Source organism: Pipra filicauda, unplaced genomic scaffold (assembly GCF_003945595.2).
Source record: "Pipra filicauda isolate LSUMZ 115617 unplaced genomic scaffold, ASM394559v2 scaffold321_size1097455_pilon, whole genome shotgun sequence".
NCBI classification, from domain to species: domain Eukaryota; kingdom Metazoa; phylum Chordata; class Aves; order Passeriformes; family Pipridae; genus Pipra; species Pipra filicauda.
This window is the reverse complement of record NW_024104445.1, coordinates 595,729-608,462: the sequence shown is the minus strand read 5'-3', so window position 1 is coordinate 608,462 and position 12,734 is coordinate 595,729. Positions and strand designations below refer to the sequence as shown.

The following is a 12,734-nucleotide window of genomic DNA, read 5'->3' as shown; positions in this document are numbered from 1 at the left end:
CAAAGTGTCTTTTTACAATCAATCCACTGCCAGAAGGCTTAGAACTCACTGCTGACACTGGAACTCAATCCTAAACAGGACTGGAAACTACAACCCATCTCATCTCTCTCTTCTCTTCAATAACCAGGCCCTGCGGTTGTCCTGGAACACAATAAGATACAGGAATGTTTGGAGGGCTCTGGGTTGGATCCCAGTGATATCTACACTGAACACAAATTGCCTTTCCAAAGGATTTAATATAGGGGGAGAGGGTGAACAGGATGGAGAGGTGCCATCTCTCCCTCTCTCATCTTTCAGGGCTGCTTTAGGGCCATTCTGATCCATCCCAGGTGGATCCTGACTGCTGGCACAGCTGTAAATCCAGGTGATGGAGCTGATACTCAGGACTGATTTAATGCCACAAAATACCCATTAGATATTTAAAAGAAATAGTATTTGATTCTCTTTAGAAACCCTTTAATCTGTTCTAGATGAAGCAGGCACTGCCAACAGAGCTTTTCCTGGCTTTCTTGTCAGGTTTTGGCACAGCTGAAGGTCTGGCCCATGCTTGGCTTGGCATATTTGCTTTCAACTCCCCCAACTCCCAGCCAGTACCATCCCTGCTGTGGTCACTGTGTCACCACAGCTCACCTGGAGCTCACCTGCTCCAAGGGGGCTTTGTCTGAGCCCTGGCTGCAAAATCATTTGTTCATCCTCTCAAGGAGGACGTTCAGTGGCAGGAGGGAAGTAGAAAGGGAAATGGGTTGTAGGGAAGGAGATCCCAAAGGAGATCCCACCTGGCCTGGCCAGCCTGTTCCCAGGGCTGATGGTCCCCCCATCCCCGTGGCTGCCCCTGCTGCTCCCTCCACCCTCTCCCCTCTGGAAGGCCAAGCAAATCCCTTACACTGCTCCACATTTCCCAGGATTTCCCTCCCTGAGGGAGGTGGGAGCTGAGGAAAGCAGAGAAGAGTGAAAGTGAGACAGTTAAAGGCCGTGTTGGGGCAGGAGGAGGGAAAAAAAAGAGGTGGGATGCTCAGCCCAGAACTCTACTCATTCTCCATCATTGGTGGCCACGTTTCTGGTTTGCAGATTAACACACAGCCCAAAAAAACAAACCTCAGCACTGCTCTCCTGGGCTCACCCAGAACTCCAGAAGCTCCATGTGCTGTCTGCCAGTGCTCCCAGTTCCAGGAGACCTGGACACCTGCCCCACACTAATTAACAACTGCACTAATTAGGCCTCATGGAGGGCGAAGTTCCAGACCAGAACTCGGCTCTGGTCTCACAGGGTTGGCCCCACTCCTGAAGGAACAACTCCCGTGGACTCAACATTTGGAGGGAGGTCAAAATATTTGTAGGGAGGTCAGACAGACCTTCTGGGGGCTCGTGGCTCCGTGGGGCAGAGCAAATCCTTGCTCCTGCTTTTCCCTGGCCCGGGGGGTGTGTGGATGAGCACCCTGAGAGCTGGGAGGTGAAGGGCAGCCAGCTCCAGTCACACCCAATTCCTTCTGCCTCAGAGGAGGACACTCAGAAGGGCTGATTTCTCTCTCTCCATTCAGGCACTTAAGCAAATAAAGAGCGTGAGCCAATTAAATGTTAATGGGATTTCTGCTCTGAGCCATACAGAGAATCCTGAAAAACATCCTTATTTCTTGTCTCAGGAAGGTTCCTGCTCCAGGACAAAGCTTTTCCAATGTCCTGGTGCTCTGAACTGGAGGGATGCAAATTGCTTTTTAAATTAAAGGACACCCTGCAACTCTTTCAGCCTCTCAAATAAAAACCCTCAGGGTTGTTTTTGGTGTTTTTAAGAAGCCCCTCTACCAATACTGTTTTTTTTTTTTTCACTGCTTTAATACAAAGCCAGATGTCCAACAAAACAAAAGGTCCAGATGGAAACAAGATTCAGTCAAAAGGTGTATCCAAGCACACATTTGACCTGAATATTCCTCACAACAAAAATAAATTGCTGTGGAAGGGCAAGATCTCAGCTGACTGCAGAAGAACAACTACAAAATTCAGAAGAGCTGAATTTGGAAGAAGAGCTGTAGAGGGTCACAGGATAAAGGCAGACAGCAAACAGCAGCCTGGAGACTTAAAAAATAATAATAATAAAAGAATTCCATGAATAAAAAAAATTGCATTAGATCAATTTTAGTTGCATTAGGCCAGTTCTGGGTGTTGTTTTTTTTCCTGTGGCAGTTTGCTGCTCGTTTATTTAAAACATTAAAAACATTTTAAAAGAGCTTCGCGAAGCCTTTTTTTTTTTTTTTTCCCCTTCAATAAATCAAAAGAGCCTTTAAAAAATTGACGAGTCCTTTCAAATGGAAGCTCCCTGTTTCTGTTGCTGCTGCCAGCAGCTCTGATTTCACACCACATGGGCTTCTCAGAGTCGTGGCATCAAAAATTCAGGGCAGGGCGGAGCCGCCGCCGCCTGTGAGTGCCCCAAAGCCCCAAGGCAGAGGGTGAATTCCTCCACTGAGGAGGAAAGGAGGTCACTCTGCTCTGCCACAAATACAAAGCCTCCCTTTTCCTGCCTCTAAACTCTCTGCTTTCCTAGAGGGAAGAAAGAATGGAGCACCTGATTCCCTGGACCACATCAAAGCCCTTCCTTTGCATCCTTTCTGTGGCATCTCCGCTGGGGAGGAGCCCACCCAGCTCCTGCCCTGCTGGGATGGGGGTGGGAGATGACACAGCTCTGGCCCCAAAAGCAGACAGCAAAACTGCCACCTCCTTGCAGGGCATTAAATAGGACTTTTTGACCCCCTTCCTTTGGAAGTTGCCCCTTCCAGCCTCTCATAAAACTCTCCACCCTCTGTTCTTTTATCAAAGAAGATAAAAGCATCGCCCAGGCTGCCCTGAGTTGGTCCTGAAGCTTCCAGCACTGCTGTTTGCAGGTGAAATCCTCCAAAAGAGAATAAACCTGCTCCTTTACACCTAATTATTAAGATTTCCAGGAATTGCAACTCGCCCATCAACGCTGCACCCACTGAGTCACCCCCTCAAACCCTTCTGGCACAGAGATCTCTGCGTGTGCTTTGGTCAAGACTCCCTGGTCTGCTTGGCTTTCTGCCTCTGCCTAAAGAAAAGCGGGATGAATGAGGATTGTTAAGGGAGATTTCACTGGGTAATGGGGAAGAGAGGGACGGAGGAGTCGATGCAATGGGTGGAACATGAGTTGTTTCCACAGGGGTGACTGTTGGACAGGCAAAACAGTGCAGCAAGAGACAGGAATAACATATTACCCCATGAAACTCCTAGAGAGAGATTCCAGCGAGGAGAAGACAAAGAAAGAGCAGAGTCAATGACAAACAGCAACATCAGAGCCCCCCCTGCACACAGAGATCCCCCTGGCCCTGGCCCACACCCCCAAATAAAGGAGCCCCAGCCCTTCCCCTCGGGAGCAAAGAAACCTCCAAAGGTCCTGTGCAAATGGGTGGTTGGGACATGTTCATGTCCACAAAAAGAAAGGAATGTCTCCTTGAAATGCATTGCTGAAGGGCTACATTTAATTAATTCTTTATCAGCAGCGTCAGTGGTGTTGTTTCTGGCATCTCTCCGGGGACTGCTTCTAAAATTTATTTTAATTTTTTTTTAAAATTTATTTCCTTTAAAATATTTTAATTATTTTTTTTAAAATTATTTCCTTTAAAATATTTCAGTTTTTTTTAAAAAAATTTATTTCTTTTAAAATATTTGAATTAATCAGCCCTTCCACTCACATGAAAATAAACCTCCAAATGTCCCTTCCCCCTCCTCCCCTGCTCCTCAGCAGCTGTTTTTTTAACCAACCAGGTACATTTTACATCTGGAGCTGATGGGTTTGGACGACAAATTTTGCTTGTAAATTTGCTTTAAGCTCCTTTACTTCTATTTCCCTCAAGACTCAATCATGTCTGCGTTTGTGGCATGTTCATGTCCACAAAAATAAAGGAATTTCTCCTTGAAATGCATTGCTGAATGGCTACATTTAATTAATTCTTTATCAGCAGCGTCAGTGGTGTTGTTTCTGGCATCTCTCCGGGGACTCCTTCTAAAATTTATTTTAATTATTTTTTTAATTTATTTCCTTTAAAATATTTGAATTATTTTTTTAAAAAAAATATTTCCTTTAAAATATTTCAATTTTTTTTTTAAAAAATGTATTTCTTTTAAAATATTTGAATTAATCAGCCCTTCCACTCACATGAAAATAAACCTCCAAATGTCCCTTCCCCCCCTGGACACTCCGGGAGGTGCAGCCTCCACTCTTGGGCAAATGCTGGTTGATTTTCCAAAGAGCATCAGGACATTCTGTGCATCTCCACCACCTTTGTGCTGCTCCTCAGCAGCTGTTTCTACCCACCAGATACATTTTACACCTGGAGCTGATGGGTTTGGATGACAAATTTTGCTTGCAAAGTTTGCTTTAAGCTCCTTTATTTCTACTTCCCTAAAGGCTCAAACAAGTCTGTGTGTTTGTGACATGTTTCTCTGTAGGAAAAGAAGGGAATTTCTCTTGGAAATGCATTGCTAAATGGATAATTTTAATTAATTTATTATCAGCAGCATCAGTGTTGTTGTTTTAAGCATCTCTCTGGGGCCTTTTTTAAAAATTTAATTTTTTTTTTCTCAATTTTATTTATTTATTCCGAACTGCTTCTATGAATGTATTTATTTTTTAACTCCAGTTAAGCCCAGAACAGCTTCTAAAGAGGCAGAAAGCAGACCAGCAGCTGGTTGGAGAGGCTGAGCTGGGTTTGTTGAACCTTCCAGCAAGGGCTGATAACCATCTCATGTGCTTAAATAAACACAGGCTGTTGCAATATTCCAGCTGGGAGCCTTTCAGGGAGCTCTGTTATTCCCAGGTTTTTGGTGATGTGTCTGTTCAGCAGCTGGTTCAGACACCAGGGAGGTCAAGGACACGAATTAAATCCCACCTTGCACGAGGTGATTGTGTGTTCTGGCCACAATAAATAGATTTATTACACTGCTGGTGAGGGGCAGGGTTTGCTAGAAAAATCCAACCCAACAACAGAGATGATCCAGTTGATTCTCCAAGAGCTCATTTTCAGGATTATCAAAATTCAGGGTGTCCAGTTTAACCAAGCAAAGAGTTGGGGCAAGGACAGGACTCTCAAGTTTGCACCTGATTATTCTGTTATTATTTATAACTGGAACAGAGAGCAAATAATCCCCTGGGAGGGACTGAATTAAACCAGAAATACTTCAAATATTCTCTGAACTGGACATCAACACTCCCCTCCTACTGAAACGTGGATGTGGGGCAGAGGGTACAGAAATCATCAAAAGCACAGAAAAAAATTCCAATTTTTCCAGGTCTCCCATTAGGTTTGTCTCCCTTTAATCTGGGAGACAGTAACTAGGCAGGTTTTATGCATTCCCTGCCAAATTCTCACTCAGAAGGTAAAATAGAAGCAGCTTGGGGCACTATTATAAAGCACAGGCAGGGGATGTAAAAGTAATTTATTTAGAGGCTGATGAGGTGCTGTTAGATATTCATGGCCCAACATAGAAAACCTGAGCATGAAAAGACTCCGAAAGATTAAAAATTATTCATTTTAATCCTTAACTTGACCAAAAGAAAAGAAAAAACCTTGTTCAAAGGAAAGTCTTGCTCAAAGAGAAGAGATTTTCCAGGCAAACCCTGGTGTTTGTGCTCACAAAATGCTCCTTCTCCCGGTCTGCCCTGAACGTTTGAATTCCTGATGGGAAAGGGAAATTCTCACTGAACTGCAGACTTGGGGAATATTGTTTTGCAGATTAATACTTGTGACTGTGGTTATTTGCCTTTTCTATGTCTCTCCCATTCCAAGGAGCTCTGTGCTAACTTGCTAAATGCTTTTTTAGGAGGGTTTTGCTTAGTCTGGCCACGTCCAGCTCTAAAAGCTGTTCTATAATATACCCCACGTGCAGGGAAAAGAAGCCCCACATGTCTAGTCAAGCTTAAAAAGCAGCTTGGGTTTGGATGTTAAATTTTAGGTAAGACATTCACCAGCCCAGCAATTCCATCTCAAGTTTTGCTTAGGACAGAGCACTCAGCTCCTCGAAAAAACTGATTTTTAACGAATAGGGACAAAGTTTTTAAAGAGGAGAGGGCAACATCCCTTTGAAAAACTTCTGCTGGACATGACTTTCTCAAAAACTTAAATAATTCCTTAATAATATAATTTAAATAATTAATAATTCCGGAGGATCAGGCACAGAAAGCCCAGATCCCAATATCCCCAAGTGTCACCCCTCAAAAATCACACCAACAATGTCAAGCCCATCTCCTTCAGTCCATCCACTTCTTGGAGGTTTGTTTGTTTGGTTGGTTGGTTTTAATCCAGCATTTATGGAAAATAGAAAATAGATCTAAACCACAAATCCGAACGTGAAAGGAATTTTGACGCCTCAGAAAACGCAAAATTCCTGAGAAATATTCCAGGATACCCTTCCCAGAGAGGACCCAGGAAGCTTTTGTGCTGCAAAAGGGGACACGTTTTCCACCAGCAGAGCTGACAGGAGGAGCTTGGGGACGAAGCTTAAAAATGACTGTCAGTTTAAACTGGACACGACACACTCCCGTGGTTCCCTGACAAAGGGGAACGCTTTTCTCGTGAACAATTAAACCCTGCTAATTCTCATTAGCAAGTTAAACAATTGCCTCCCCCGCTCATCAGCGTGTTGACAAACAGGTGAGCGAGCTGAGAAACGCTCCTATAATTGCTCAAGGCTGATTTAGCAGAAGATTAAACTGCCCGAGTCCTGCGGGCTCTTTCCAGGTCATCTCCTATTGTTTCTCCGGGAAACATTTGCAAACAACTCTTTCCACGGCCCAGAAATACAGGTGGAAAATTTTCCTTTCATTGTCCAGCTCTGAACTCCCCCAGTTCTGAGGAACCTGCCTTGGTCTTCTTCTGAAAAAAGTGCTCAAAGGGAAAGCCAATCTTCATTTTGAAACGGCAATTCCTCTGTGCCCGGGGCTGAAAATCCTCCCTGATATTAAAGAAGCCCAGGGAATGTTATTTAATGTCATAAATCCCGAGCTGTGTTGGAGGGAGGGAGCAACGAGCCTTAAAAGTGAAACTGTGGAAATGCAAGTTCCCTGAATGAGAGAGGGGAAAAGAGCAGAGAAATGCCGAGGTCTGTGACCCAGAAACACCCACAGCTCCAGAAATAATGTTTTGCAGGGAGTTCACTGAGTTCTCAGCTGATTTCATTAACTCCTTTCTCACAGGAAGAGCAGTTCTTACAACAATTGCCCCGAGACACTGGACTGCCACAAACTGTTACAATATGTTCTTGAAAAGAAGTTGGCCAAACAGTCACAACAACGTTTGAAGGAGCAGTGAATGGACTCACCCTAAAGCTGGAGGATTTTCAAGAGGTTCAACAGCACCAGTTTAGTTGGGTTTACTTTTTTCTTCCCCCCTCCAGCTACGAGATGAAAAAGGGCAGAAACTGAGCATTTCACTGAGAAATGGGGCCACACGTGTTATGGATCAACTCTCTCTCTGTGCCAGGTCCTGCCTCCTCTGTGGTTATTCCCTAGAAACTGGGGTGTTAAGGGAATGTACTTACGAGAAGGCAAAGGCCACCAAGGCCCCACTGACCACAATGAAGTCCAGGATGTTCCACAGGTCACGGAAGTAGGAGCCAGGGTGGAGTAACAGCCCCAGGTCGATCATCTGGAGAGGAGACACAGGAAAAGGAAGAGTTTTAATAAAACTCTGTACCAAATCAACACTGCCAAGGTGCAGGGGAGTGTTCTTGAGCAAATGACCCTTCCCAAGGTGGAGATACTCGGCCAAGCTGCTCCTCTCCAAGAGGCACAAGAGCTCTGCCAAAAATGAAGCTCAAGAGTCAAGAAACCAGAACCAAAAGCTCAAGAAAAGAGTCTCCACTGCAACCCAGAGTTCTCTGCACAGACACCCATTAATCTGGGGGTTATTCTGCATCTCTTTTGCAGCTTGCTCTGACAGTAAAACCTACCCCAGGAATAAATCCGGACTTTATTAGGATTGGGCTTCCTGGAAAGTTGCTGCCCCACAGGCTCAGCAAAACCTGTCACCCTACTGAGTAAAGTCAAAAGAGAAATCCTCAATTTTTTGAGACGTGACAGAGCAGGAATCATGGCTGTTAACATTCCAAAAGGAGAAGGGAAGATTCAGCCACGTCTCAGTGAGGTCTGTCAGCTCCCGTGTCTTTAACCACACACCCCAGGCATTTCTCATCCTCTTACACAGCCACAGCTACTACAGAGATCTTTATTTTCCTCCATAAATTGTTAGATTAAAGAAACCAGGAGAGCCACTGCAGAAGGACATCTGGCTACTTCTGAGAGCTGTTCTCAAGTTAAAGCTTTCCAGCATTGCCACCTCTCCAGAGAGTTCTGTCCTGCTCCACCCCTTCTCCAGCATCCCAGAAGTAGATGAATGTCAATTTAAAACAGGAGGTGAATCTTTCTGCTCGGAGAAATTCTTACCTTGATCACCATCTCAAAGGTAAAGACACCTGTAAATATATAATCCAAGTATTTCAGAGCCTAAATGGGAGAGAGAAATGTGTGTTAGGAGGGGCCACACACTGAAATAACACATAAAGAGTAAAACAACATTATTATAGCAATGGTTTATTTGGGTAAATATGATCTGACAGGAGGTTTTAAAATAATTTAGGCATAAAATTTAAATCTGATTTTAAACAGTTACTTTAAACAGCAGGATTTCTCCCAGTCCTTGCCAGACTCCACCCAAGGGTGGCTTCAGTGCACCTGCATTTATGGCAGGTTTATCCAGGGAAAAAGGGTATTTCACATGGAAATATTGGAATATTCTTTCCTAGAGAGCTTGTTCACCAGCCCCTTTGTGGTAGCTTGGGTTTCTGTTCTCTAGCTGAGAACAGTATTATCAAAGTGAAATACCACATGAGCAAGTAGCAAAACATTATTCTAGCAATGGTTTATTTGCTTTGATGGGTAAAAATCATCTGACAGGAGGTTTTCAAATAGTTTAGGCACAAAATTTAAATCTGATTTTAAACAGCTGACTTAAACAGCAGCATTTCTCCCAGTCCTTGCCAGACTCCACCCAAGGGTGGCTTCAGTGCACCTGCATTTATGGCAGGTTTGTCAAGGGAAATTTCACATGGAAATACTTGAATATCCTTTCCTAGAGAGCTTGTTCACCAGCCCCTGGGTAGCAGCCTGGGTTTATCTTCTCTGGCTGATGACAATGTTATTGAAGACCTCAGGAGAGTAAAAAAGTGATAAAATCCTTCCTGAAAACCTGATTCTACACTTATTAAGGATGAGGAAGAGAGATTGCTCCTTCAGCTCGTTATTGATGTGGGGATTATGGATCTGTCTCTGGAAGAAGCTGATCCTGACCAGATTCAGGAGCAGGAGGCCAGGCCAGGCACCTCCTGCCCTGCTGAGCTCTGCTCTGGAGCAGTTCAGCTCCTCAGTCTGTTCAAGGGCTGGGTCAACACAAATTCCTTGGTACACGGCCTGGGAAGGCAACACCAGTGCCTGTAGGTCTCCTAGATTTGACCACAATTCCGTGGATGGGATGCACCTCTTTGGAGTATCACAGATCTGAACAGAGTGGCTGGACAGTAAATCAATACAGATACGACATCATAGAATCATCAAGGTTGGAAAAGAACTCCAAGATCATCAAGTGCAACCTTTGACCAAACCCCCCCATGCCAATAACCCACATTGCAAAGTGCCACATTTCCTTGCTTTTTGACCCTTTCCAGGGCTGGTGACCCCACCATTTCCCTGGACAGCCTGTCCCAGTGCTTGACCACTCTTTAAGTGACGAATTTTTTTTCCTAATATCCGACCCAAACCTCCCCTGGCACAACTGGAAGCCAGAAATATCCCGTGATATCCACACCCTACAACCATCTACACTGATGAGTCCAAAATTAGGCTTCACCTTGCAGTGTCTATACTTAATTTCAGAGCTCTCAACTCCCACTTGCCCATGTAACCACAGCCAGCTCTGTACCAAGGTCCTCATGGGAACGTGCTTGAAATAAGCCACCCAGCTGCTCCATGAACTCTCCTGGGCTGCATGTCCTTGTGTCAAAGGTGTCACACTCACATTTGTGACAGCACCATCTCCAAAAATCCAAACAAGTTTGGTTTGACACCCCCAGACAAGTAGATTTGCTACGAATTCTTGGAGATTTCTACCATGCCCCACCAAGATAAAAAACACATCTGGTTTGACTTCCTCAGACTCTGCTCTAGCAGGAGACCTTAGGACAATGCCCCATCCCTGGAAGTGTCCAAGGCCAGGTTGGATGGGCCTTGGAGCAATCTGGGATAGCGGAAGCTGGCCCTGCCCATGGCAGGGGGTGGGAGGGGATGAGTTTTAAGCTTTTCCCAGCCCAAACCATGCTGTGATTCTCTGATTCTGTGTCAGCCCTGGCTGGTGACCAGGGAAGCCTTTCCCACTGCTGAATTGTGTCCCAGCTTTTCAGGCTTCTCCACACAAGTCACATCAGTGATTTCCAAGTGCTGAAACTCGGATGTGGTTGAAACAGCAGAAAGGGACAGGAATTGTGAGTATTTTGTCCCAGAATATGCTGAGCTGGGAGGGACTCACAAGGATCATCCAGTCCAACTCCTGGCCCTGCATAGAACTATCCCCAGGAGTCCCACCCTGTGCCCCAGGGGATCATCCAAACCCTCCTGGAGCTCTGGCAGCCTTGGGGCTGTGCCCACTGCCCTGGGGAGCCTGGTCAGTGCCAACCACCCTCTGGGGGAAGAACCTTTTCCTGAGATCCAACCTGACCCTGCCCTGGCACAACTCCAGCCATTCCCTGGGTGCTGTCCCTGGTCCCCACAGTGCCCAACCACCCTCTGGGAGAAGAACCTTTTCTGGTGCTGGGAACGTGCCAATCCACGTGCAGGGAGAAGCAGGGCAAGGTTACTCTGGCCACACTGGCTGGTACTCACGTCATTCCTGGGTGACTCAGCTTGGACAGGGTCTTCTGCAGCCAGGGCAATGCTGCTGAGGGCGATGACTATCAGGATGACCATCTCGAAGTAGCGCAGGTTGACGATGTAGTGGAAGAGCCGCCGAATCCTGCGGGCAAAACAAGCACAGGGGAGGTTTGGCACGGTGGGATGAGAGGCTGGCACGAGGACAGGGTCCCTCAGGAGCATGATCTTTAGGATTTCTGCTACAGTAAGGGTAATAAAATAAAAAACCATGAGCAATGGGTTTAAATTCTGCTTTGCAACAAATCTGCGGGGTGAGATTGAAAGTAAGATTTAAACATCCCTGCAGCGCTCTCTGCAAGGCAATGACCATTTATCTCTGTATTTATCTATTTATCTCTCTCCCCATCTGTCAAAAGGGAGCTTCCAAGCCTTGAGACTCGATTCTCCAAATTCCTCAGGAACACCACCTTTAGGATTCCTGTTACAGCAATGGTAATACAATAAAAAACACGAGCAACGGGTTTAAATTCCAGTTTGCAACAGAGCTGTGGTGAGATTTCAAGTCAGATGTAAACATCCCTGCACAGCTCTCTGCAAAGCAATGACATCTATTTATCTCTCTGTTTATCTCCCTATTTATCTCCCTATCTATTTATCTCTGTATTTATCTCCCTATCTATTTATCTATTTATCTCCCTATTTCTCTCTCTCCATCTGTCAAAAGGCCATTGAGAGCTTTCAAGCCTTCAGACTTGATTCTACAAATTATGTTTCTCTCCTCCCCCACCCTTCTCCCTCTGAACCCCCAGGTTAACGTCCTGCCAGTTCAAAACAAGGTTTGAAATCCTTTTAATATCAACTAATCCCTTTAAAATTGAGACACAGGCACTTGGAGACTCAGCTGAAACTGCCTTTGTAGCTGAGTATTATTCCTTCCACTCTCTCCCTTGCCAAGTATCTCTGCCTTCACTTTAAGATACCCTTTCTAAGCTGCACAAATACTTTACAGTAATATATTTGATTACTTTACCCTAATCTTTTTATTCACAAATGGTGCCCAAGAAAAGTGACAAATGCTTCAATCTCTGAGCAATCCGAAACTATTCACAAATTTCAGCTAATGGCTCTATCTGACCACAGTTCACAAATCCTTAACTGCACACAGAGCTCTACATTTGCACGATATTTGTCAGATGAATAAAGGACTTGGGTTCTGCCTGGGAATCAAATCCTATATTTAACTCCCCAACAACTTTATCTGAGAACGTCTTTCAGTTGCTACATCCCATTTTCTCTAAGCAAATATCTGAAGAGTCAGAATTAAAGTCTGTTTTTTTCACATCTACTTACACATTCCTTCTCTTTGGATTGCTAATGGATTCAGAATGAAAAAGAGCTACAAATACCGGGGAAACAGATTTGATAGAAAATAACGTGAAGAAAAGTGCTTTTGTGGATCCCTGAACTCTGGTTATCAACCCAACAGAGGAAGATTATCATCTGCATGTAGATTATCATCTACACGAATCCACAGGAGGGAAAGGCACCATTTTCAATAACATTTGTAGCCGTAATTCTTGCATCAAACCCAATCCATCAAAGAAATAACAAGGCCCTATTTTTAGATCTTCATCATTCATGACCAGCAGTGGGGCTCGAGAAATCACTTTGCATCCACGGCTGCTCGGAGAGGCTGGTGCCTCTTGGAAAGTCATGCAGTTTATTTATGCTTCCCTGAACTGTTTTGCCCCCTGGCAGCACCCAGGCCATGCAGCCCCAGCAGGGCTCGGATGGGAGATGTCAGCGTTAGAGT

The 12,734-nt window shown here is 45.0% G+C and overlaps 1 protein-coding gene across 18 annotated transcripts in view; it reads right to left on the bottom strand.

Moving 5' to 3' along the window:
- CACNA1B (calcium voltage-gated channel subunit alpha1 B) overlaps nucleotides 1-12,734 on the bottom strand; it is a 309,392-nt gene that overhangs the window by 62,706 nt on the left and 233,952 nt on the right. For 10 of the 18 annotated variants that reach the window (XM_039383719.1, XM_039383720.1, XM_039383723.1 and 7 more), the window contains 4 exons: nucleotides 10,934-11,063; nucleotides 8,447-8,506; nucleotides 7,543-7,649; nucleotides 3,222-3,233 (listed from right to left, as the gene is read on the bottom strand). In XM_039383719.1, coding sequence (XP_039239653.1) covers nucleotides 3,222-3,233; nucleotides 7,543-7,649; nucleotides 8,447-8,506; nucleotides 10,934-11,063 — 309 coding nt within the window. The remainder of the gene's footprint in view (nucleotides 1-3,221; nucleotides 3,234-7,542; nucleotides 7,650-8,446; nucleotides 8,507-10,933; nucleotides 11,064-12,734) is intronic. The other 8 variants (XM_039383721.1, XM_039383722.1, XM_039383734.1 and 5 more) reach the window with 1 other exon arrangement.